At 45.9% G+C, this 27,144-nt stretch overlaps 1 protein-coding gene across 1 annotated transcript in view; it reads right to left on the bottom strand.

Moving 5' to 3' along the window:
* CASK (calcium/calmodulin dependent serine protein kinase) overlaps positions 1–27,144 on the bottom strand; it is a 293,487-nt gene that overhangs the window by 74,665 nt on the left and 191,678 nt on the right. The window contains 4 exon segments of the mRNA XM_079765497.1: positions 7,431–7,530; positions 18,171–18,254; positions 19,185–19,307; positions 24,843–25,018. Coding sequence (XP_079621623.1) covers positions 7,431–7,530; positions 18,171–18,254; positions 19,185–19,307; positions 24,843–25,018 — 483 coding nt within the window.

Below are 27,144 nucleotides of genomic sequence, written 5' to 3'. Positions count from 1 at the left end.
ACCCCTCTAACTAATGGCGGGACTGTGGGTATCCTATTCATGCTTGTATTCCAGACTGCGCTTGCATTGTGCTTTAACCACAATAAAATAGTGTTCCATTAAAATTGAATTTTCGGAGCAAATTCTGAAGAATTGAAAATAAAGTATCATAACAAAATCAGAAAAAAACCCCCACAGTTAATTTAAAACTGATAGACACAGACAACAGTATGGTGATTACCAGAGGAAAAGGGAGTGTGTGTGTGGTGGGGGAGGTAGGAGAGGGTGAAGGGAGGGATAAATGGTGATGGAAGGAGACTTGACTTGGGCTGGTGAACACACACTACAGTATACAGATGGTACATTGTAGAATTGTACACCTGAAGTCACTCCCAATAAACGCAATACAAATTAAAAAAAGAAAATTATTTTAATACTTATCCTATATAATAAAAGGCTAATATGCAAACTGTCCCCTTGACTGGAAGTTCGACCAAGAGTTTGACTAGGGGGTGGGGCCAGCGGGCCAACCGCCTGTGGACCCTCCCCCCACTGGCCCCGCCCCTGGTAGGCCTCCCCACCCAGATCAGGGGCGGGGCTGGCCAGCCAACTGCCCGCAGCCCCTCCCCCAAGCCGGCCCGTGCATGAATTCGTGAACTGGGCCTCTAGTATTTGTATAATAGTTCATAATATCCAAAGTGCTTTGACATTTATTGCCTTATGTGATGGCACAATAACTGTTCCCTGTAGGCAAATATTTTCATATTTGAAGAAGCAGAGTTGCAGCAGTGGGTAAGTAACCCTGGGGCCCCAGCAGGGAGCAGAGGACCGAGTCCCGGGACCCAGGCCTCTGACAATCCACTGCAGACTGGCCCCTTCTGGAACCACGTTTCTCCGTCATCCAGGTACCTGAATCATTTGCATTCGGTAATGAGATGATATCCAATTTCTGTTCTCTCTTTCATCTCAATTTTACCATATAAGGTTTATTTTCTTTTAAAAAATATATTTTTATTGCTTTCAGAGAGGGAGAGGGAGAGAGAGAAACATCAATGATGAGAGAGAATCATGGATCGGCTGCCTCCTGCACGCCCCCTACTGGGGATCAAGCCCATAACCCGGGCATGTGCCCTTGACTGGAATTGAACCCTGACCTCCTGGTTCCTTGGTTGACACTCAACCACTGAGCCATGCCGGCCGGGCATAATTTTTTGAGGACTTGATCCAAACTTTCACAATGATGAATTTATTAGGAAGTAATCAAGCTTTGCATTCAGAATAGTATTTTACTTTAATTTTGCATACTTCATTTGGTAATCAAGTTTGTATCTGAAAATCAGGATGATAACTGTAACTTTGAACATGCCTACTTTTTCTAAGACTCTCACTGATACCAATGGGTTTCTCAAAAGTTTTCTGCTACTATTACGAAATAATCAACAAAGCAGAAAACTGTCAACTGTTTCAACACAGTTTTCTGAGTCTATTTCTTTTTTTATTTTTACTGAAATTATTGGGGTGACATGGGTTAGTAAAAGGACACGGGTTTCAGGTGTACAATTCTGTCATACATCATCTGCATATTGCGTTGTGTGCCCACCAACCAAAGTCAAATCATCTTCCGTCACCATAGATTTGTCCCCCTTGACCTTAACCCCGCCACCCCTCTTCCCTCTGGTAACCACCATACTGGTCTGTGTCTATGAGTTTCGGTGTCCAAGTCCTTTCAATAACCTCCCGCTGGCTAAGTGCCTATTCATACAAAGTGGTTACAAGTGGGAAGAGTCTTACACGCCAATAGCTGTTAACTTGTATGTGATAGGCAGCCCCAAAGATGGTCTCCAACATCCCTGCCTCCTGCCAGTCATGCTCTTGTACAAGCAACCCCTTCCCCGGAGTGTGGCTTGGACTTACTAACTCACTTGTAAGGAACAGAATAGGGCAGAAGTGATAGGATGTCACTTCCAAGATTAGGTTATAAAGACCGTGGCTTCTCTCTCCGGCTCTCCCTCTTCCTTTTGTCCTTCTCTCATCATTCGTGCCGAGGGCGCGGGCTTCTGTGTTGTGAGCAGCCCTATGAACAGGCCCAACAGCCAGCGAGGAGCTGAAGGCTGCCAACAACCACGTGAGTGAGCCTGGAAGAGGACCCCTCCCCCCCACCACGGTTGGGCCTTCATGTGAGACTGCAGCTCCGGACGCCGGCTTGACTGCAGTCTCATTTTAAGTCGATGAAGATTCCCTCTTCATTTAGGGTAGGTGATCGGACATGCACACTACATGATCATGCTTTTCTCTCTTATTTGCAGCACCTGGGCAGTTTCTAAGGGCACTTTCTATGCCCATAGAAACGGTGAGAAGATAAACGCTGCTTTGCCGTTATTCATTATACAGCGGCAGATAATACACGGTGAGAGTGTTATAGTCACGCACCGCTTAACATTAGGTTAATGACAGACCATATACACAGTGGTGGCCCCATAGATAGAACGGAGCTTTAAGTTCCCACTGCTTAGGCATGTAGCTGTCATGATGTCGTGGGGCAGCGCCTTCCTCACATATCTGTGGCGATGCTGGTTGACACGGACCCGCTGTGCTGCCAGTCACATAAAGTGATCCGCACACAATTACAGCGGAGGCCCTGCCACCCAGGTGTGTAAGTGCACTGTCGGGTGTATGCACAGCGACGGCATGGCCTGATGACACATTTCTCAGGATGTATCCCGTTGCTAAGTGACAGAGGACTTGGTTAAATCAGCCAGAATTTGAGCTACAACTAATGTAACACAAGCATGCCAATGAATTCAATTATGAGCCTCCAGACCTCCTAATTTATCTCTGTCTCTTATATACTTTCCCTCCAGTAAGCACAACATGAAGGAAAAATCTAAAGTTATTTCCATAACAATTCCAGCTAAAATCAAAGAATAATTCTTTGATTTTAGCTGGAATTGTTATGGAGATAATTATAGAGTCATATGCAGTTTTAAGAAATAATACAGGGATCTCTTGTACACTTTGCTCAGTTTCTCCGCTGGGAAGATTTTACAAAACTACAGTGTAATAGCACAACCAGATACAATGTGCCTATCTTATTCAGACTGCCTTAGTTTTACTTGTACGTGTGTGTGTGTCATTTCTTACATACATTTTACTTTAATATTCTCATACTCAAATCACATCCCTTTGTAATTAAAATTGACACATTACATGATTATAAATGTTCTTTCTGGAGGTAAAAGTTGTTAAGAGACAGGAATTCAGTATTTTATTTCACAGCTCAATGTTAATAAACTGAAAAGAGAGTCAATAACAGAAAGTAATAAAAACCGCTCACAGATTATGTAAGTGTCAAAGGCAAATTCACTTACCCGCAGTGTTCTTGAAAGCAAACGATAAAATAAAATGTTACCCTTCCCCCGGAATGAATGTTTGTGCTTGAAACTCATCTGTGAAATCATATTAAATGCAGGTAAAAATTTTAACACTGCCTCTTTGTCCTCCGAGAACAGGAGTGAGAAGTTAATATTATTTCTATAACAACGCCTCCGGAAATCAACACGCCCACGTTTTGAAGTTATGACCCGGCAGTGTTAAAATTCGCGATTAATTATCGAAACACAGACAGCCAGGGAGGAAAACGTCAAGCCGATGTGAACCATGCAAAGCCAAATACTTTTGCATCGAAGAGAAACCTTAGAGGAAAATGAAGGGATACCTACTTTCGGCGGCTAGAAGTCCTAGGAGGAAGGCAGCGTATGGACAAACGACAAACAGTATGAATTTAGAGCAAGCAGGTTATCCAGCCACGTGGGCCCAGCCGATGAGCCACAGACGGCCCCCGTGGCCTGAGCACATTCAGTGGGACTGGTGGGGTTTCAGCCATCCGGGGGCTGGGTTCTGATTCTGCCCTCTTGGATGAGAACAGAGCATGTCCACGTTGGGTTAGCAAGTAACAAAGCTGCAATATACTGTTCAGCACGAGATTCAACGAAACAAATTCGAGCGAATATATTAACAAACTAATTTGAATAATCAAAATAGAAGAGAATCGCATATAAAAATTGCTCTGCAATGTCAGCAGCATTCCTACACCTGTTAGATTCCTTTTTTTTTTTTTTTTAAGATTCTTTAGATGGCCAACGGGGAGGCGGATTCGTTTGAAAATTGCGATTTGAAGTAGAATTTTGGGGGGACCAAAATAGGATTGTTAGCTTTTCATTTTGCGAAGCAGGTCATTAAAAAACATCTAAGTACCTAGCATTTATTATCATTTCTGAGAAAGAATAGAAAAGGCATTAGGTAAAGATGGAAAACAGTCCATCTTAAGAAAGGGCAGTTGTTGACCCTCCTTACCGCCCTCTTATCCCCTCCCCCGCCCCCAAGCTCATGCTTTAGGATTAGTTTTCTCTTTTCGCCATGAGCTTAGTGGAACTTGAACTTTTATGTGCTCTCTGTTTTGTGCTGTAAACAAACGGATGCCAGTTGAAACAGAGACACCGTGGAAAGGACAACGTTGGGAACTTAAGACCAGTGGTGCAGAATGCAAGGGTGAGCATGAAACAGAGAAGAATTTCGGTTTTAAATGAATGAAAATCTTCAAAAGGAAGGAGGAGATAAAAAGAAAAAGGAGTTACTTTATGAAAGGTAAAGCTCTCTTGCGACTCCAGCTGGGACTGTGACCGCCCTTCGCCACGGGCTGCAGGAAGGAAGTTGCTGGCAGCTGGCTGTGATAAACATGCTGATAAAGCAGGCACAGGCCCCCTCTACATCTCCACAGGGCTTCCTTTTGGAAATTAATTTGAGGGACATCTGAATAGTCTCTCACAGCTATGGGAGAGTTGGGAAAATATTCTTCAAATGTCTTCTGGCTTTGACGTCCAAGTAGATAAAAATTCCCTCCTCATTTAGGGTCGATCAGACATGCGCACTACATAACATTCTTGGGCTCACCGCCGGGCAGGGTAAGAAATGTCCTTTTTGCTTAAAAAGAAGTACTGGAATCAGAGTCTCTCAAGCACACCATGCAGAGCCCGCACTGGGAAAGAGAAAACGCTGGGCCCCAGAAGTGAACTTAATAGGAAGCACGCATGCCTGTAAGGGAACACCTGCTTTCCTGGCCCTGGAAGGGGAGCGCTTTTCAGAGGAGAGGGAGCTGAGGGCGCTCTCGCTGGGCAGAGGCCCGTTAAGGGGATGCGTGAGCGATCAGGGCTGTGCAGCTATACAGGGCCCGCCCTGCTCTGCAGGTCCATTTCTAAAACGAAAATGGTGTTTGAGGCTTTGATCTAAAAACTCCAAATACAGCCCACGCATGGGACTAGGCCATGTAGTCCCAGTACAACATAAAACCATTCCCCAGCTGCTTTCTGGAGACAGGGCCAACTGCAAACTGAATGTGAGGCCCGGCCAGTGTGGCTCAGTGGTTGAGCATCGATCTATGAGCCAGGAGGTCAGGGTTCGATTCCCGGTCAAGGGCACATGCCCGGGTTGCGGGCTCGATCTCCAGTGTGGGGCGTGCAGGAGGCAGCCAATCCGTGATTCTCTCTCATCATGGATGTTTTTCTCTCTCTCTCTCTCCCTCTTCCTTCCTCTCTGATATCAATAAAAACAACAACAACAAAAAACTGATCTTGGAATTAAACAAGCAAACAAACAAAAAAAGGATTTAAAAAAAATAAAAAAAATAAACCGAGATGTGAGGAGAAGAGAAAGAGGGTCCGAGCTAAGGAACAACAACAAAAAGCTACAGGTGCAGGGAACAAAAGCACTGACAGTGAACTAGAGAGAGCCCCGGGACCATGTCCATAAACCCCACCAGGGCCTTGCCTCCCCGCGGGAGGGGCTCTGGGCATTCCCAAGCCGGAACAAGAGGAAGACAGCCAGGCCTTCTCCTCAGTCTCTTCTCTAAGATTCCCACTTCGGAGTTTTCTGGGAAATCACCTACACTCAGGAGGAAGGTTCACATCCCAGTTGGTAGAAGTCAAAATGAGGAACTACAGGGTGGGCAAAAGTAGGTGTCGAGTTGTTCATATAGAAAAGAACACAGCAATCTATAATAATAAAACCATAATATGCTAATTAGACTGGATGACCTTCTGGACAAAGCTGGGTCTTCTCAGGAAACCCGGGTCCTGAGTGCCAGAGGGAAGCTGGTGCCGGCAGCCAGGGGAAGGAAGGCCTACTCTTGCACGAATTTCGTGCACCGGGCCTCTAGTTAATAAATAACAATGAGAATAAACCCTGTGTTTCGTGTACTCACAACTGTAAGCCTGCTTTTGCCCCACCCTGTACAGAGCTGATGCAAGGGGACCCGTGAGCCTGCTGTTCGGCACAAGGTGGAGGCATGTGCGCACATGTATGAACAGAGGGGAGAAGCGCAAGTGCTGCCCGATGCCCATGGTGCCACAGGGAAGGATAAGCAACTCATGCTTCAGGAAGGGCCTGGATTCCCATGGTAATCTATGAACATTGAATGAGCCAGGTTGAGAGTACAAAAATCAACGCAACGGTGCAAAGTTAACCACGTGGCAAACACCGAGGGGCTTTAATGAAAGAAGGAAAGGCAGAGGGCAGAGGGTATATGAGGCAGGAGTTAAATTAATAAAGAAATACATAAATAAAATTAAAAACTATCACACATGCATTTATATATACATATATATGGATCCCATGGATTTTTAGGAAGTGATACTTGAGAAAATCTCACTGGTAAGATGAAAATCTGAGCATCTATAATAATAAAAGTGTAATATGCTAATTAGACCAGACATCCTTCCGGATGACTTTCCAGACGAAGCCGGGGCTGCAAGGGAAGCCCGGGTCCTGGGTGCCAGAGGGAAGCTGGTGCCGGCAGCCAGGGGAAGGAAGGCTTACTCTTGCACGAATTTTGTGCATCGGGCCTCTAGTTTTATAATATAATTTTGTGAACACTGGTGGGTATTTCAGGAGTACCTACACATACATTTTATCGAAATAGGTAACTCTTCTATGTTCTTCTCCCGTGAATGCTTGCATACACGTGTTAGAGACTTTATAAAAAGAGAAGAACCTGGAAATTGTTTCAAGAGATAACTCACAAGACAGCTTTCCACGGAAAGACTCAGTTAAAAGCAGTGTTGTGGCAAAGTCTGATCTGCTATGGTTGACAGGGGGGAAATCTTACACCAGGTCCAAGGTAATCAGAAAGATCCAGAAAGATGGACCACAGTGTGGGATGGATGAAGTGCAACCTGGGTCTGGAGTGGCGGAAAGGGAAGAAGCATTCTGAGGTGAAAAGAAACAAGTGACATTAAAAGGAACCGGACACATGTGGATGGTATTTGGTTGCTGCCAGACTTCCTAAGAATCACTCAGAGGATCTGACTAGTTCCACCGAAAAAGGCCGATTCCGAATGGAAGAGAAAGGATGTAGACACCAAATGATTCACATCGGCGAATGGATGAATGGTCGTTACCTGAGGAGGTAGGGTCTTCGGAGAAATCTGGCAACTCTTCAGGGGGGTCCCCATAGAATGAGTTGAATTTGTGACTTGACACAGCTGCTAGGACTGCACCCTAAAGCAAAGAGATGAAAGAAAATGAAAAGAAATACATAAATATAAAAATTAATGAACAAATGCTTACTTAAAACTGACATAACTTAGTGTAGGGTCGTCAAAAGCCAACTATATAGGACATGACAACTAGAAAAGGGGTAGTTTTAAATGATTTCCTTTTAAAAAATATTTTTATTGATGTCAGAGAGGAAGGGAGAGGGAGAGAGAGATAGAAACATCAATGGTGAGAGAGAATCATGGATCGGCTGCCTCCTGCACGCCCCACACTGGGGATCGAGCCCGCAACCTGGGCCTGTGCCCTGACCGGGAATCAAACCCTGACCTCCTGGGTCATAGGTTGATGCTCAACCACTGAGCTATGACAGCTGGGCTAGTTTTAAATAGTTTTTGACTCCTTCAAATCAATCACATGTGCATATACCAGAATAACACTGTTGGGGATTGCAAAAGTATACGCCACCATTTACAGTACAACTCGAACTCAAACACATACCACAAACGGAATACTCTGCAGTCTCTATAAAATGATGCTGCAGAAGAATGTCTAAAGAAATGAAAAGATGCTTGTGAGGAGTTACATAAAAGAGCTTTAAAACAATCTATAGTATGGCCTCATTTTTTGAAAAAAGGGTTAATCCTATATAATAAAGATGTAATATGCAAATGGTCATTACGCCTTGAAGCGTAACGACCGACCAAGTAACAACCAGATCACGGATCAGCAGGAGGGTGGGCAGCAAGGTACAAGCGGGAGGTGGAGAGCTACAGGAGTGGGCAGGGCAGCAAGCTATGGGGGGCGGGGAGGTGCAGGGGGAGCTACAGGAGGGCGGGGCAGCGAGTGGAGAGCTACTGGAGGGCGGCAGCGAGCTACTGGCGCATGTATTCGTGCGCAGGGCTACTAGTATAGATATAAGAGACTGAACATATACCAAAATGTTGTTAGCAATAATTATCTCTGGGTAGTAGGAATACGAGGCACTTTTCTTTTTTTAAGCCTCTCCCCCCTTTCCTTTTGTTGTTAACAGTGACTATGTGTTGCTCTTGTCGGGCCACACAGAAGAACCAAGCACACGTGACTCTTTCAAACCACACGCACAGCCTCTCCTGACTCCTAGTGAGTCATCCTGCGTGCATCCCTCAGGACTGCTGGGCGGAAAAGGCTGGGCAGGATTGTTTCAGTAACTAGAAAAACCATACAAGTTATTTGGTCAAAATGTTCAGCTCTTCGGGTGTGTTCCTTGGCTCTGCCAGTTTCCGGCCACACGGGGCTACTCGAGCCATTCATTTCACCCCGTCAGCTTTCTCCTTTGTGAGTGAGGATATTAAAACTGACATAACTTAGTGTAGGGTCGTCAAAAGTCATAATGTTCTGAAAGTGTCTGCAAACGGTAAGGCAGTTTGTAAATGCAAATAATTACGAACCCTCCATAGCTAGAACTTGAGTACAGCCTTTAAAAAATATATATATATTTTATTGATTTTTACAGAGAGGAAGGGAGAGGGATAGAGTTAGAAACATCGATGAGAGAGAAACATCGATCAGCTGCCTCCTGCACACCCCCCTCTGGGGATGTGCCCGCAACCAAGGTACATGCCCTTGACCGGAATCGAACCTGGGACCTTTCAGTCCACAGGCCGGCGCTCTATCCACTGAGCCAAACCGGCCAGGGTATGAGCACAGCCTATTGCTGCTCATTTAGGCAACCTCAGTATCAATGCACTGAAGTAGGCTTACATCTAAAATATTGAACTCTTCTGTTTTTCTGAAAAGAGAAATCTTTTAATTTGATTTTATATTTTTATTGATTTCAGAGAGGAAGGGAGAGGGAGAGAGAGACAGAAACATCAACGATGAGAGAATCATTGATGAGCCCAAAACCTAGGCATGTGCCCTTGACCGGAATCGAACCTGGGACCCTTCAGTCCTCAGGCCAATGCTCTATCCACTGAGCCAAACCAGCCAGGGCAGAAAGATAAATCTTTTATGTTTACAGGCATTTAATAAACATATGAAAACATTAATAGAAATACATTTCTGCAAGATTCTTTTTTGTGTGTGGGGGAGGAGTCATGTTAGGGTTTCTTTCTTTCTTTCTTTCTTTCTTTCTTTCTTTCTTTCTTTCTTTCTTTCTTTCCTTCCTTCCTTCCTTCCTTCCTTCCTTCCTTCCTTCCTTCCTTCCTTCCTTCCTTCCTTCCTTCCTTCCTTCTTTCTTTCTTTCTTTCTTTCTTTCTTTCTTTCTTTCTTTCTTTCTTTTAACCCTCACCCGAGGATATGTTTTCCATTGATTTCCAGAGAGAGTGGAAGGGAGTGGGGGAGAGAAACATCTACCTGAGAGAGACACTTCAGTTGCTTGCCTCCCACATCCCCCGCTCCCAGAGCTGGGAAACCTGCAGGCAAGGCCCGTGCCCTTGACTGGGAATCGAGCCCGAGACCCTTCAGGCCACGGGCCAATGCTCTAACCACTGAGAAAAGCAGCCAGGGCAGGGTTACTTCCTAAAAAATAGAAATGGAAAGAGACAGACCGCAGAAAGGGAAGAACAAAAACCAGAGAAGTGATCTAGGTGACACCATTCCAGGGAACGTTTTAGATTTCTCGAAGTCGAGGGTTAATGCACGAGAGGCTCTTAGCAGAATTTGATGAGAATGCCGAGTTCTTCTTTCCACAGTTGATGCTTATTTCACTTCACATATGACATATGTTCCCTAAAAGCTGGGTGGGAATGGAATTTTTCTGAATCAAACCATGTTTCCCACCCACTGAAACTAAAATTTTAGAGATGCCTTATTTTTACATCCAGATGAAGTCCAATTTAGTTTCTTAACACTGAAGTGAAAGATCTAGAAGTACAAGGGCCCTGAGAGGTAAATTCTTTTCAAACAATAGCAGCAAGTTCCTAATTTATCGGTCGTATGGCTAGTTTTGTTTATTTATTTTCCTAAACTTAGTGACTGCGTATGGTTTGAATTTTCAACACAAAGCTATTAGCAAATCAGCAAAAATGGTTCCAAGACGCTTTATAGATTTACTAGAGGCCTGGTGCATGAAATTCATGCTTGGGTGGTGGTGGTGGCGGGTGTCCCTCAGCCTGGCACCCTCTCACAATCTGGGACCCCTCGGGGGATATCAGACTGCTGGTTTAGGCCCAATTCCCGCAGGCCCAATCGCCTGCCTGCCTGATCGCCCCTAACTACTCTGACTTCCTGCCTGATCGCCCCTACCCACTTGCCTGCCTGCCTGATCGACCCTAACTGCTCACCTGCCTGCCTGATTGCCCCTAACCACCTCTGCCTCAGCCCCCACTGCCACAGCTTCATCTAGAAGGACATCCGGCTATCCGGTCTAATTAGCATATTACTCTTTTATTAGATAGGATAGAATTTTATTAGAGTTTGAGAGTCAAGCTTAGAGATGATTAATTCTAAAAGACTCATTTTTTCAGATGAGGAAACTGAGGTTCAGAGAGGCTTAGCAACCTGTTAAGGTTGCTGCCAACTTTGAGATAGAACCAAGAGTAGACAGAATTGAGGTCCTCTAACTACTCTCCCCAAATTAAGGGTTTTTACTATACCAGGGGTCAACAATTTTTTTTTTCTGTAAAAGGCCAGAGAGTAAATATTTTAGGGTTGAAGGCCATATGTTTTATGTTGCAACTACTCAACTCTGCCATTATAGTGTGAAAGCAGCCATAGACAATACATACATCAATGTACATGCTGTGTTTCAATAAAACTTTATATGTAAAAATAGGTGGTGTGCCAGATTTGGACCCCAGTTCATAGTTTGCTAACCCCCATTGTTTGCTAACCCTTCTATTAAAGAGCTCAGATATTATACAAAAAGTTATTTAAACTGCCTACTTTATTAAATCCTTGATTAAAAAAGTTTCTATCTAATTTAGTAGGTCTACTTTAGTTTGTTTTGAGAGTAAAACATATCAATTTGAGTTAAGAAAGTTATTCACAATATGTTAAGACAACTAATATTAAAGATGCAATTTTCTACTGAGCAAATTAATCCAAAAAGGAGAAGGCAGATTCTAAACTCAAAGAAGAAGACAACTACAAATAATAAATTCTTAACTTGTTCATAGTTATAGCTCATATGCCAACCATCCAAATGGAATGCTGGCTGCTAAATGATTCTGTTTCATTTAAGGAAGTGAAAACAAGAAAATACTTAGCTCAGACTTCTGCTAAGTTCAACTACTCCATGCACTTAAGGAGGCAACCAAGTTAGTAAGTCAGGAATGAGAGAGTTGAACACAGATATATGGCTGCCTTGAAGACAAGAGCAAAAAACCAACACGTACTCCATTTTTGGTGCCCCCAACTGAGCTCAGAAACCATGAAGTTTGCTAGCCACAGGGCAGGTACCTTCTAACAAGTCTAAATACAAGACACACAGTGTAAGATGTAGAATAACTGGCTTTGTACACAGGTAGCAAGGTAACCCACAGTCACAGTGTAATGTACCGAGGGGGAAAGCCCATCCCAGGGACACACAAATAGGACTGCAACACAGAATTCAAGAGAGGGTCATCTGATTCGGATGCAGAACACTGCAGCCAAAGCCTTAAACTTTGGAGAGGGCGAGGCTGAACAGAGATAACCAAGAGGCGGGAAAGTCAGTCCAAGGGTTTTGGTTGATTACATTTAAGAATTAGGTCCTAAATGGAAGGGAGGAGGAGAGACACAGAGCGAGAGAAACATTGATGTGAGAGAGACACATCAATCAGTTGTCTCCTGCACGAGCCCTGAGCCCCAACCAGGACTGGGGACCAAGCCTGCAACTGAGGTACGTGGCCTTGACTGCAACCTAACTCAAGACCCTTCAATCCTTGGGCTGATACTAACCACTGAGCAAAACAGACCAGGGCTAATATTAATAAACTAGAGGCCCGGTGCACAAATTCGAGCACCAGTGGGGGTCCCTCGGCCTGGCCTGCAGGATCGGGCTGAAACTGGCTCTTCGACAACCCCCGAGGGGTCCCAGATTGCGAGACAGTGCAGGCCAGGCTGAGGGAGGTTGGCTAGCTGGGGACTGCAGGAGGGCTCCAGGGCGTGTCTGGCCCATCTCGCTCAGTCCCGATCGGCAGGACCCCAGCAGCAAGCTAACCTACTAGTTGGAGCGTCTGCCCCCTGGTGGTCAGTGCATGTCATAGCGAGCGGTTGAATGGCCTTAGCATATCATTAGCATATTATGCTTTGATTGGTTGACTGGATGACAGGACACTTAGCATATTAGGCTTTTATTATATAGGATTAAAATTAAAATGTAAGTAGCTACACACAGCTGGTGGCTGCTGCACTGGGTGGTGCAGTTCTATGAAGTCCTGGAAAACAATGTTCCTAAGCAAACTTTCATGCACCGGGCCTCTAGTTTATTAATATTAGCCCTGGCTGGTTTTGCTCAGTGGTTAGTGTCAGCCCAAGTTTATGCACTTCAGGAGCCCCAGAGACCAATGCATTGGTAAGTCAGAGATGCATGCAGACGATACTTCTGCAATTTGCAAAACCAATAAAAGAAAATTGTAGAAAGTCATCAGAGATCAGACATCTCCCGCACTTTCTGTATATACAAGGAATACATGATTTTGTCCCCAACATTCAATCACCTGGATTCAGTTCACCATGGCCTGAACGGCCTGCAACAAACCTACCCAAAAACAGTCTGTTGCTTCTATTTATACAGAATTTCTTCAACATACTTCACTGCAGGGGGATTTGCTTGCTAAATATAGAAATGATTCTTGAAGCAAAGGGGACGATTTCTAGAACAGACTCACCCCTGAGCCCCTTCCCTAGGGAGACAAGTTCACACACCCACAGACCTTCCCCCTTTCCACCCCTGCATCTTGCTTAGCAACTCCTTCAAGCACGTGACAGCCAGGATTAGAGCCAGGGGTGCCACCTTAAGACACACAGGGTACAGGTTTTCTAGATCTGGGTGGCAGTCTGTCCCAGGCACCCCGATATTCCCTGTGAGAAAATGCAATCCTCATCATATCTAGTCTGGGCAGTTTATTAAAGGAAGTATTGTTTCCCGAGGATTTTAAAAAATGAAAATAAATAAAAGGGGAAAAGGAATTTTCCATCATCATTCACAGATGTCAAATAAAATGATAAAATAGAGAAAAAGGAAAAGAAGTGTAGGATGGTAATTCAAATCACATGCAGGGCTCCATAAATGTGGAAAAAATCTAGTTTGAAACAGTCTGAAAATGGTGTGAGTGCTCTCTATTTATCCACATCATGCTCATTAAGGATTTATAGTCGCCTGTCGTGTGCTGTGGAGGTTAAATGCCAAAATGGAAGTGCAGCTGTGGAAAGGAACAACTTCTGATGGTAGAGTGTTGATACTATTATAACCAATACTGAGTAATGGTCTTGAAATTTCAGCAAAGTGAGTGCTGTTTTATATTCTGGCATGGAATACTCTGGCATGGAGTACAACTTTCTGAATGAGAAAAAGGTTGCAAAAACAATAAACTTGCTGGCCAAAACACCTGTTGGGGTGTAAGCCTCTTGGAGGGCAAGTAATTTATAGAGATCAAAAATCTTAAACACAGCCCTGGCTGGCGTGGCTCAGTTGGTTGAGCCTCATCTGAAAGGTAACCTGTTTGGTTCCTGATCAGGGCACATGCCCAGGTTACGGGTTCGGTCCCCAGTTGGGGTGCGTAATGGAGGCAACCCATCAATGTTTCTCTCTCACATTGGTGTTTCCCCCTCTCCCTCCTCCTCTCTCTAAAATAAATACAAACACTTAAAAAATCTAAAATACATGTGTACACTTTGATGCCAACAATTCCAGTAGCAGAGTACTTACCCTAAGAATGTAATCAGAGCTATACAAAGGTTTGTTAAGGAAAACAGCCCGAGCAATGGTATTTATGGCCATGGAAAACGGGCAGCAATCTCCACGTCTACCCACTGGGTAACTAAATTGCGACATGGGCATATGATGGATTTTTGTAGAACCATTACAGTTTGTGCCCAATAAGGTGGGCGGGTCAGAATCACTCATGGAGCTTTTCCAATAAACACACAGCCCTCCAACCTGCATGACTGGGGCTGAGGGAGGAAGTAGGGGTCTCTCAGATGAGCTGAGTGGTGCAGTGAGCAGCTGTTACTATGGGAAAGTGTCCTATCCCTTGAGTGTGCCACAGTGAAAGCCAATATTTAAGCATATTTTGTGCCCGGCCGGTATGGCTCAGTGGTTGAGCATCAACCCATGAACCAAGAGGTCACCGATTTGATTCCCTGTCAGGACACATGCCCGGGTTGTGGGCTTGATCCCCAGTAGGAGGTGTGTAGGAGGCAGCCGATCCATGTTTCTTTTACTCTATGCCTCTCCCTTCCTCTCTCTAAAATCAATAAAAACATTTTTTAAAAAGAATATTTTGTCACATGACATACAAAATTGGGTTATGTGAAATTCACATAACATAAAAGTAACCATTTTAAAGTGTGCAATACAGTGATCTGGTATCCTGTAACCTTGCTAAACTTATTTCTAATAGTTTTTGGAAGATTCCTTAGGATTTTTCTATATGCAGACTCATGCCATCTATAAACAAAGACAATTTTACTTTTTTTCCAATCTGGCTGCCTTTTATTTTGTTTTCTTGCTTACCGTATTTTCCGGCGTATATGACGACTGGACGTATAAGATTTTCCTGGGTTAAAAAGTCGTCTTATACGCCGGAAAATACAGTAGTCAGGAGTAGTATTGCAATAAAAATAAATATTAGTTGTGGTCTCATAGATACCGTATTTGCCGGCGTATAAGACGACTTTTTAACCCAGGAAAATCTTATACGCCCAGTCGTCTTATACGCCGGAAAATATGGTAATTGTATAGAGTACCAGATCAAAGGTATTACCATTAAAATAATAATAAAACAGTAACAACAATAATAATGATTAGCAAATAAATCTACGGAACACTTATGACTGCTTTGTACTCTGCTAACTGCTGTAATGTCTTAATTCATTAAAACCTTACAACAACCCTCCGAGTTAGCTGTTCTCATTATCCCCATTTTATAGATAAGGAAGTTGCAGCCCAGAGAATGGAAATAACTTGCTCAAGTCTATACAGCTTGTAAGTGTCAGAGCCCCGTGCCACCTAAGGCGATGTCGCTCCACAGCCCCCTTTTCCCACAATGCTGCACTCCTGTCTCTTCTCACCACTAACAATAGAAGTTCCCCCTCTGACTAAGAGCAAAAGCAGCTTTCTCCTGCTTTCTGCGAACTTCCCTTTTAATCCTCGCCAAGGGAGGCAGACGGATTGGGTTGCTGCCCACCGCTTGAGAAGCTTAACATCAGTGTCCAGGAGGAAGGATGGACGCGCAGCTGCTCCCTGGGGAGAAGCTGTGTGGGGGGCTCTGGGAAGCAGGGCAATTGCAGAAGAGGGAGAAGGACTTCCTTGAGGGCAGGTGTGGCCTGCTTTCCCCAAGGGGCTGAGTCTCGCTCTGCTGATGTTCCCGATTCAAGGCTGTTTGGTGGGTCAGGAAACTTGAACTATCCCCGCAGAGGGATGTGGTCAGTTCACATGACTGCTTTCTGCTGTGACAGCTCGGCTCTGGCCAAATACTTCTTAGTCACCACGTCGGCTATTTCGGGCCCAAGTGTGTGGCCCGGGGAGGAATGCAGCCCGTGTTTCTTGGGATGGGCGAACCTGAGCCACACGGTGAAAGGCCTGGATGTGTCCAGACTGAGAACGTCACACAGGCCAAGGCCCAGCATCAGAGTTAAGCAGACTTTAGGGAAGAATTGAGAACGGAGCATAAGTCATGTTTCTTGGGGCGGGGAGAAGTGACTTCAAAAACAGATGACCAGCCCTAGCTGGCTTGTCCAGTGGTTAGAGCGTGGGCCCTGCAGACCAAAGGGGCATGGGTTTGATTCTCGGTCAAGGGCACATACCTGGATTGCAGGATTGATCCCCCGCCCTGGTGGGGGAGCACGTGGCAGGCAACCAATTGATGTGTCTCTCTCACAGCGAGGTTTCTCTCTCTCTCTCTTTCCCCCCCCTGCTCCCTCCTTTCCACTCTCTCTAAAAATCATGGAAAAATATCCTCGGGTGAGGATTAAAACAAAAACAAAAAAGAACAAAAAAAAAAAAGCTGACCAAAATTCACTTTGGATAATAAGATTTTCTTCTTTCGCAGGCCACACTGGTTCAGGTATATCAAAGCAAAGAAATGCAAGTCTTGGGAAACTTCTTTGGTACCATCTTAATAATTATTTTTGCCAAGGACTTGTAAAACAAAGAGAAAAGAGCCAGTCTGAGAGAATGTGGCCTAGGTTCACCTTCCATAATAATGGATAATAAGTCAGTTACTATTTTTAAAGGAATTTTATCTCTGCTATGAATTTGAAAAATCATACAAATTTAAAATATGACTTTTCTTCATCCTACCTAATAATAGACAAATATGCAAATTGACCGTACCTTCGCTATGCCCACGATTGGCCAGGAGGCACGGGGGGGCGGGACTCGGGGTGGCCGGGGTAGCTGATTGGGCCGGTGGGACGCTGAGCTGTGTCGCCAGCGGCGGCGCGAGCTCAGCATCTGCGCCATGGCTGTGCTGTGGCACAGAAGGGGCCTCTGGGGCAGTGAGCTCACGTCCTGCCCGCGCTTGGACCATCAAAAGTGTGGGAGCTGGGTGCCTGTCCGCTCAGGCAGCAAGCCTTTCAGAAGCCTCCGCCACGCCGAGGCTTCTGAAAGGCCTGGTGCACCAGCAATCGAAAGGAAAGCGTGGGAGCTGGGTGCCTGTCCACTCAGGCAGCAGGCCTTTCAGAAGCCTCCTCTGCGCCGGAGGCTTCTAAAAGGCCTGGTGCACCAGCGGACAGGCACCCAGCTCCCCGCCATCAAAAGCAAAAGCATGGGAGCTGGGTGCCTGTCCACTCAGGCAGCAGGCCTTTCAGAAGCCTCCGCCATGCTGGAGGCTTCTGAAAGGCCTGGTGCACCAGCGTACAGGCACCCAGCTCCCCGCCATCAAAAGCAAAAGCATGGGAGCTGGGTGCCTGTCCACTCAGGCAGCAGGCCTTTCAGAAGCCTCCGCCGCGCCAGAGGCTTCTGAAAGGCCTGGTGCACCAGCGGACAGGCACCCAGCTCCCCCGTGATCGAAAGCGTGTAGGGAACCCTACACGTGCATGATTCAATCATGCACTGGGCCTCTAGTTTAATATAACTTAGTGTTTAGATTCATACTTAGGGATTACCGTACATGATTTAAAAAATCAAAATCTTATTGAAATGGTGGTAATTTTTGGAACCAAGAATTTAGCTAGAAAAACAATGCTCAGCACTAGGATATATTCATGGGCCCCGGAACAGAATACAAACATGATCATCAACTGCATGTCTGGCTTTTAAAATACATATATATATTTTTTATTTTAGAGAGGAGGGAGAGGGGGAGAGAGATAGAAACATCCATGATGAGAGAGAATCATGGATCGGCTGCCTCCCGCATGCCCCCTAGTGGGGATCGAGCCCACAACTTGGGCATGTGCCCTGACCAGGTATTGAGCCCTGACCTCCTGGACCTGGTTCATAGGTGGATGGATGCTCAACCCTTGAGCCAAGTTGGCTGGGAATGTGTGGCGTTTTGACGATTTCTTTAATTTACCTTTAGTTTCCTCCTTGCATTGAATTTCCTCAGCTGCTCTACTGTTTCCGGAAGATGAATCTTGTAGGCGTAACGATCTCTCTCCTATAAAAACGAGAAGGACAACGAACATCCATAACTGTTTAAAAAAGTGAAGAAGCTTAACCTAAAACAAACGATAAAGTCCAAATTCTTAATGTGAACCAGATTGAATTGTAGGAGACTGGAGATTTTATTCCATGATTCTGATAAACATTCTCAAATGAGGCATAAGAAGATCAAAACGAAGAGAAAAATAATACTTTATTTTCAGCAACAATAAAGGGCTGAAATAACAAGTCATATAATTTTCAGATATATGGCTAAAATAATTAAGCATATGGTGAATAAGGTCTGAAGTTACCTTGGGCATGATCTTGTCGGTTAAAATGAGCATTTGAAAATTAACTTCATCACTGATCCCGCATTCTGAGTTATGAGGAATACTTGGATTTAAAAATCACAGTATCTTCGAACTAGAACAAACATCAAGGCCACCTAATTCCGCATTTCCCCTTCAGTCCCTGATGGATGAGCGTTCTTTTTGACTTTGTCCAGTAGGAGAGCATTCTTTTATGGCAGCCCATTAAAATTTTAAGAAAGTGAAAAAGTTCTTTTTGTTGTTGTTTTTTCTTAATCCTCACCCGAGGAAGGGAGAGGGAGAGAGACAGAAACATCAATGATGAGAGAGAACCATGGATCGGCTGCCTCCTGCATGCCCCCCACTGGAGATCGGACCTGCCACCCAGGTCTGACGGGGAATCGAACCCTGACCTCCTGGTTCATAGGTTGCCGCTCAACCAGGGAGCACGCCAGCCGGGCTCAACTCAGATGTTTGTACAGAGGATGTGCAGGAACAGCAAAGCAGATGAACAAGACTGTCCTGAATGATGCTCAGAAAAGTGACCAGGTGGGGAGGGCCGCCTTCGAGAGCAGGCACTGCTGTCGCTGGGGGTGTCCCCACCAAGGGCAGGAGGCCACGGTGGGCTGGCGTACCTTCAGCCAGGGGTGATTCAGGGCCTCGTAGACAGTGATGCGCTCGGCGGGGTCCAGCATCAGCATGCGGCGCACCAGGTCTTTGGCACTTTCCGAGATGTGGTTCCACTGTCTTGGGTTCATCTGGGGAGGAGGACGGCACAGGACAGTGAACCCCAGTGAGAAGGCCACGCCCACGGTCACTTACTATTCCGCTCCCGTGGCCATGACCGTGACCTTCTCAGAGCAAACAATAGAAATCTGACTCGAAAGGCTTGTTTTCTCAGGAGGAAGACAAACGTACAGCTTTTCTTGTGGCTCATTATATGAGATTTTGCCTCAGTAAATATTCCCTGCGTATGTTCTTGTTATTACATGTTATATATGTATTTTAATATATTTGATTGATTTTTTTACAGAGAGGATGGGAGAGGGAGAGAGAGTTAGACACATCGATGAGAGAGAAACATCGATCAGCTGCCTCCTGCACACCCCCTACTGGGGATGTGCCCGCAACCAAGGTACATGCCCTTGACCAGAACCGAACCTGGGATCCATCAGTCCTCAGGCCGATGCTCTATCCACTGAGCCAAACCGGTTAGGGCTACATGCTATATCTTTAATAACTGAAAAGAGAATGTTTATGATTCCAATTTCTACCGCAGCTAAAGAGACTAGAATACTTTGACCTAGGAAGGACTAAAAGAAAATTTCAAAATGAAAAATGTTATTTTTTACATTTAAATTTTATTTAAGCCTCTGAAATCATTTGGTCTGGCATTAGGGATGAATTAATTAAATGTTTGACCAAATATAGTAGGCTAATTTAAAAAAATATATCTTTTTATCGATTTCAGAGAGGAAGGGAGGGAGAGAGAGAGATAGGAACATCAATGATGAGAATCATTGATGGGCTGCCTCCTGCATGACCCGCCTCCCTCCCTCCCCCCCCCCCAGGGATTGAGCCCACAACTCGGGCATGTGCCCTTGTCCGGAATCGAACCCGGGACCCTTCAGTCTGCAGGCCGATGCTCTATCCACTGAGCCAAACCAGCTAGGGCCAGGCTAGTTTTTAAGTCGATCAATTTGTATGGCCCATGAACGATGTTGTAAATATCCAAACGGCCCTTGGCAGTAAAAGGCTCCCCACCCCCATAGAGGGAGTTTCAGGAGCTGCTGTGCTCCTTCAGTCTGAATGCCTGGTCCTTGGGAGAGGGTTTGAGAAACCCTCTGAGCGTGCTGGTAAGATTTCTGGAGCAGGGGGTTGAGAAGTGTATTTCCCCGTCCTTTTTATGAGGGATCCCAGTCTGGCGTTTCCTCTAACTTAGGCTCTGCAGAGGAGCTGAAATTAATGTGGGGGGTTGAGTATATGAGGGGGGACAAACAAGGCTATAAAACAGTCACTTATTAATTAATTAGTTAATTTTTTTCTTTTTAAAAATAGTCACTTATTTAAAGGCAGTTTAGACTTATGCTGTGTAGGATACTAACTGGCCACCTGTAACAATGATATAAGATGATATTGCGCCTTCTGCATTTGGGAAATATATTTTTGTCCTTTATAAACAAGTTAATTGAACAGACTCATAGATACAAAGAATACACTGAGGGCTGCCAGAGGAGAGGGAGGTTGGGGTGCTGGGTGAAAAAGATGAAGAGATTAAGAAATAAAAATTGGTAGTTACCAATAGCCAGGGGGAATCACTTCATAAATTATATAACTGATCACTATGCTGTACACCTGCAGCTAATCCTATATAATAAAGATGTAATATGCAAATGGTTGTTATGCCATGAAGCATAACAATCGGATCACGGATCTGCAGGAGGGTGGGGCAGCGAGCTACAAGTGGGCAGCAGAGAGCTACAGGAGGGGGCAGGGCAGCAAGCTATGGGGGGGCGGGGCAGCAGGCGGAGAGCTACTGGAGGGCGGCAGCGAGCTACTGGCGAGCTACTGGCGCGCAGATTCGTGTGCAGGGCTACTAGTATGAAATAATATTGAAAAAAACTGAATGTCAACTGTAATTGAAAAAAAAGTTAATTGAAATTAAATGTTAGCCTACAATCCAGTTAAATAGTATTTTCTCACATCTACTTAAAAAATCAAGTAAGCTAGCAAATGAGAATAACAAGTTAAATTAAAATAACTTAAGAACAGTAGTACTGGTACTTTATAAACTATGATAACGTAAATGTACTACATTTGAGAGATATCATAACAATTTATTGAAAATACCCGTAGAGGTCAGGATTTTGATAACAGTTCTGTTAAGAACCACCAGGGTGATAAAATGATATTTTTGAGATCTGCTTCAAAATAATCTAGTAGGGGTGTGGAATACGGACAAAATAGGACGGGCTGTACGTTGATAAGCATTGGATCTGGGTTTCATCAGACTGTTCTCTCCATTGCTTTTGTTTGTTTGAAATTTTCCATAATAAAAAGTGTGGACATAGTGCTGACAGATCATAGCACAGTCTACTTAAAAAAAAACAACGCACGAGGCTCATCACTGATGGTAGCGATGAAGCTCTACTTCACACTGAGCTGCTGACAACCTGCGGCTTTTGTAAGAAAAGTCAGGGATAGATGCAAGAGGTGAGGTTGGTCAAGTAAAGGCGTAAATGCGTTATTAACCTCAAAGCTTCAAGCCTGCAGGCACAGGAATGATGCCACCATCCATCTGACTTACTACGAAGGTGAGAACGGGGACTTTTAAAATCATGTAACTTCTGTACATGTGTGAACGGTCCCAGTTTCTTACAAAGAAACACAAATACTATTAAATGCTTTAAATATAGATGCAATCGAATACCAGAAGCTGCTGGAATGAAGCACATTGCCTTGGAAACAAGGAAGTTAGCGACTGAACAGACACAAAGGAAGGGCTTTATTATTAGCAAACTAGTGGCCCAGTGCACGAAATTTGTGCACGGGGTTGGGGGGTGGGGGGGAGCTGTCCCTCAGCCCGGCCTGCACCCTCTCCAATCTGGGACCCCTCGAAGGATGTCCTACTGCCGGTTTGCAGTGATTGGGCCTAAACCGGTAGACGGACATCCCTCTTGCAATCCGGGACTGCTGGCTCCTAACCGCTCACCTGCCTGCCTGCCTGCCTGATTGCCCCTAACCACTCTGCCTGCCGGCCTGCTCACCCCCAACTGCCCCCTGGCGCCGGCCTGCTCGCCCCCAAATGCCCCCCCCCGCCAGCCTGATCACCCCCAACTGCCTCCCCTGCTAGCCTGCTCACTCCCAACTGCCCCCCCTTCTGGCCTGCTTGCCCCCACCTCCCCTCCCCACTGGCCTGCTTGCCCCCAACTGCCCCCCACTGGCCTGCTCACTCCAAACTGCCCCCCCCTGCTGTCCTGATCACCTTCAACTGACCCCCACTGATGGCCTGCTTGCCCCCAACTGGCCCTCCTGCTGGTCTGCTTACCCCCAACAGCCCCGCTCCCCACCAGCCTGATCACCCACAACTGCCATCCCATCCTGGCCTGATCACCCACAACTGCCCTCCCCTCTTGGCCTCTAACTGCCTCTACCTTGGCCCTGCCACCATGGCTTTGCCCAGAAGAACATCCAGAAGGTCTCCTGGAAGGTCTCCCAGTCTAATTAGCATATTACCCTTTTATTAGTATAGATATTTGTAACTCCCCAGGCAAGTGGGCAATCTCACTGGATGGCACCTGTGTCACCCACCACTGTGAGGATGAGTCAAGTGGAAGTGCTTAGAAGAGTTCAGGGCACACAGTGAGCGCTATGCATGCGCACGCGCTAGGGGCCTTGTGGCTGGTATGATGCTGCTGCTGATGCATTACTAATTGTGTTGCTTTTCGTATGTTAGTGTAGTGCTAGTTCACTTGGCAGAGTTCACCCAGAAAGACGTCTGGCAGCCACTCAACTGCCAGGGATCGGGGGGGGGGGGGGGGATGGTTCCTTATAAGCGGTTTCCTGAGACACTGAGGTACCTGGACAGGATTTTATTCCCGAGTGGCCAACTGCCTCGCAGAGAAGCAGAAAACCCTAGACTTAACACCTTTCTCTCTGTTAACAGAGTTTTGGCACATATCCTCTTTTTACTTTTTAAATCTACACTGAGTGGCCAGATGATGATGATCTCTGAACGCATAATAATCTGGCCACTCAGTGTGTGTGTGTGTGTGTGTGTGTGTGTGTGTGTATCTTAGAGGCCCGGTGCATGAATTCGTGCATGGGTGGGGTCCAGCCAGCCTGGCCAGGGGGAGGGGACATGGCAGTTGGCCGGCCTGCCTGCTGGTCGAACTCTCCTGGTCGAGGGGACAATTTGCATATTAGCCTTTTATTCTATAGGATACACACTGAGTGGCCAGATTATTATGCGTTCAGAGATCATCATCATCTGGTCACTCAGTGTATATATTTTTATTGTTGATAGTATTACAGACATCTCCCATTTCCCCCTCTTTATACCCCCTCCTCCTAGCACCCCCCCCCGCCCCGATCTTCACCACCCCATTGCCTGTGTCCATGGGCTATGCATAGAAGTTCTTTGATTTATCTGTTCTCGTCCTCCCAACCCCACATTGAGGTTAAGTCAGTCTGTCCCATGCCTCCCAGCTTCGAGTCTTATTTTGCTGGTCAATTCATTTTGATCATTAGATTCCACAAATAAGTGAGATCACGTGATATTTGTCTTCCTCAGTGGCATATATCTTAATCCAAGTAAAATAAAGACAAGCCCGTATGCCTTTATAAGCTGACGGTGCAGAGGCCAAAAAATTTTTAAAAAGTATAAACTAGTCTCACCTTCTTAACTCCACAAGCTTCGGTTTTGGCTTCAAGGAATAAGGCTGTACCTCTGAAACTACTTTGCCTTTCTTTTCTTTTTTTTTTCTTCCCCCTTTTCTTTACCTTTTTCCAAGTCCAATATACAATTCTAATATTACTAAAGAACTGAACAACAAAATAGATCCAGAGGTATAGAAGCACAGAACAGAATTTGGACTGTCAGAGGGAAGGCGGGGGGAGGGTGGGTGGGTGGGAAGAGGTCAATCAAAGAACTTGTATGCAGATACACACACACACACACACACACACACACACGCATAACCCATGGACACAGATAATAGGGTGGTGAGGGCCTGGGGTGGGGGCGGGGGCTAGAAGGGGTCAATGGTGGAAAAGGGGGACATATGTAATACTTTCAACAATAAAGATAAAAAAGAAGAATTGAACAGAACACTTTAGGGACCTCCCAGTTTGGAGTGTAGTGTTAGAGAAACGTGTGTTTGGTTTTGTGTTGCCAGGAATGGCTGAAAATGAAAGAGCGGTTCTGTTGAGTAGGAAGTACAGGTTTCAGTAAGAATGGGAAGAAAAAGAACTTTCCCAACATCAGCTGCCTGGGTCTGGTACCCGGACACCCTCCTCCATGGTTCCCATATGCAGCCTCCCAGTCCATCACCCCTTACAACGTCAGTAATGACTCTGCAGTTCTTGAATAATGAAAGCAATACTTCACTAGTCAGAAGCCTGTGGCGTGTACATGTGGTTTCCCATCCACATCCGCCCCCAAAATGTGAATGTTCCTCCGACTTGAGGTTGACATGACAATCAAGTCATCCAAAGACAGACAGTGACTTCAAAACACATTTCCAGAATCACTGCATCTCCATGGAAAAAGCCAGCCATTCACCACACAGCACCTTGTATTTGCCTTTGATGATGCCTTCGAACAACCTCTCCTTGGTTCCGTAAAAAGGCAAACAGCCGCTTAGCAGGATGAAGAGGATCACGCCGCAGCCCCACACGTCCACGGGCTTTCCATAAGGCTCTCTTTTGACAACTTCTGGGGCCATAAAATGAGGTGTCCCGACGCGTCCTACATTGAAAGCAACAGCAACAATATCAAGGAAAAATATTTACACAAAGCAAGCTTCCCTCCCCCGCCCCCCCCCCCCCCCCCCCCCGCAATCTGAAAATGGAAAAGAATCGAACAATAACAATTGGAACAAAAAGTTTCTTCTACTGGAGATTGACAGGCTTGTACCTGGAGGGAAGTTACTGTGGGAGGGAGCAGGCCCAGTCCCCCCTCCTTCTTCTCTCTCTCTCTCTTTCTTTCTCTCTCTCATCATATGGAGTCCAAGATCATTTTTACTTTGAACATTGCATAATACTTTATCTAGAGCTCAGAACTGTGATTCAGAGTTAAAAAGTCAGTGGCTAGAGCATCAGCCTGTGGACCAAAGGGTCCTGGATTCGATTACGGACAAGGGCATGTGCCTCAGGTGCAGGTTCGATCCCTGGCCCGGTCTCCCCCCGCCACTTCCACTCCCTCTAAAAGCCAATGGAAAAATACCCTCTGGTGAGGATTAAAAAAACAAAACAAAAGACCTTAGAGATCTTCTAATGCAGCTGAGAACCTACACTAATAAAAGAGTAAGATGCAAATTGACTGTACCTTCACGACACCCACCAGCCAATCAGTAGTGAGTATGCAAATTAACCCAACCAAAATGGTAGGTTAATTTGCACATGCAGGCGCCGAGCAGCTGGGGGCATTCCGCACCGCCCCAGCCACTCCGGGCCTCTGGGCAGCGTGGGAAGGCTGAAAGGTGGCTCTGGGCCAGAGCAAAAAGGCGGCTCCAGCCGAGCGAAGGCGGTGCCCGCAGCCAGGGGAAGGAAGGCCCATTCTTGCACGAATCTCGTGCACCGGGTGTCTAGTGTATCATAAAGCCCTGATAGTGACTGTCAAAGTCAGCCGGGCCGGAGACTGCCAGAGCCACCCCCAGTCTGTGTGCTGGGAAGCTCCTCGCTGCAGACCATCATGGCGCTCCTCCCTCCCCCATAATCAAAGTGATTAAGTTCAGGGTCCAGAGAGTGAAGCTATTTTCACTGAAGATGTACAGTAGCTCAGTGAAAACTACGGTTAGAAGGAAATATTTTGTTCCCGTCTGGCCCCAGTTTGCTCCCTCAAGTAACACAAAGAAGCTGAAGTGCTGAGCCCTAAGCTGCCGACCTTGGTGACAGCCTGGACAGGGCGGGGCCGCTGGAGAGTCACTTGGCTCTCCTGGACAGGCGCTGGCGTGAGGAGGGAAGCGCAGGGTGAGAGATCAGGGTACCTGCTGCCCATCTGCGTGGTGCTGGGAAATGCAACTCACCTCCTACATCCCCCACACAAGAAAGGCCCACGCAACTCAAAGTGGGGGCCTCGCTTAGGGATTAGGCGGAGCCACCGTGGACAGCCCCAGGCACCGGGGGGGGGGGGCTCCCCCTGCTTATCTGCGTGGAAGTCTACCCCGATGTGGAGGATGAGAGTGCGTCTTGGGGAAGATGCATGTATTTTGGTTCAAGAATTTGCTTGTAGATGATAGAAGGCATGACTGGTAGGAAGAACATAGAGGAACGATGCTTTGGACTTTGTGCAGATCGGTAGCATGTAAAAGGCCTGGCGTTAACCTTTAACATACACGGACGTCACGGAACTCCTTGTTTGCTCTCTCCTAACTTTTTCTGCTTTGCGGTCACTTGATTTTATGATTTTGACCACAAAATTCTAAGAACAGGAAGCCAGTCACCAAACCAAGTGAAATGTCACTGTATGTGATCCACATCAGATAAGCATTTAAATATTTAAATGTCATATTTTCTGATAATACAATGACCTTATTACCCAGAAGCCCACAGAGGGAATGGCTGTGAACAGCTACCCCTGCACTATTGTGGGACGGGGATCTTCACGCACCCACACCTTGTTACCTTCCTCCCATTTCCCGGCTCCTCTCACACAAGTTGCTGCACATAATTTAATCTTTTCTTTTTGTAAAAAAATATTTTTACTGATTTCAGAGAGAAAGAGAGAGCTAGAAACATCAACGATGAGAGGGAATCATGGATCGGCTGCCTCCTGCACGCCCCTCACTGGGGACCGAGCCCGCAACCTGGGCCTGTGCCCTTGACCAGAATCGAACCTGGGACCCTTCAGTCCGCAGGCCAATGCTCTATCCA

The sequence above is a fragment of the Cnephaeus nilssonii genome (assembly GCF_951640355.1).
Source record: "Cnephaeus nilssonii genome assembly, chromosome: X".
In the NCBI taxonomy this organism is placed as follows: Eukaryota; Metazoa; Chordata; class Mammalia; order Chiroptera; family Vespertilionidae; genus Cnephaeus; species Cnephaeus nilssonii.
Note: the sequence above shows the minus strand (reverse complement) of the source record. Positions and strands in the feature narration are given on the sequence as shown.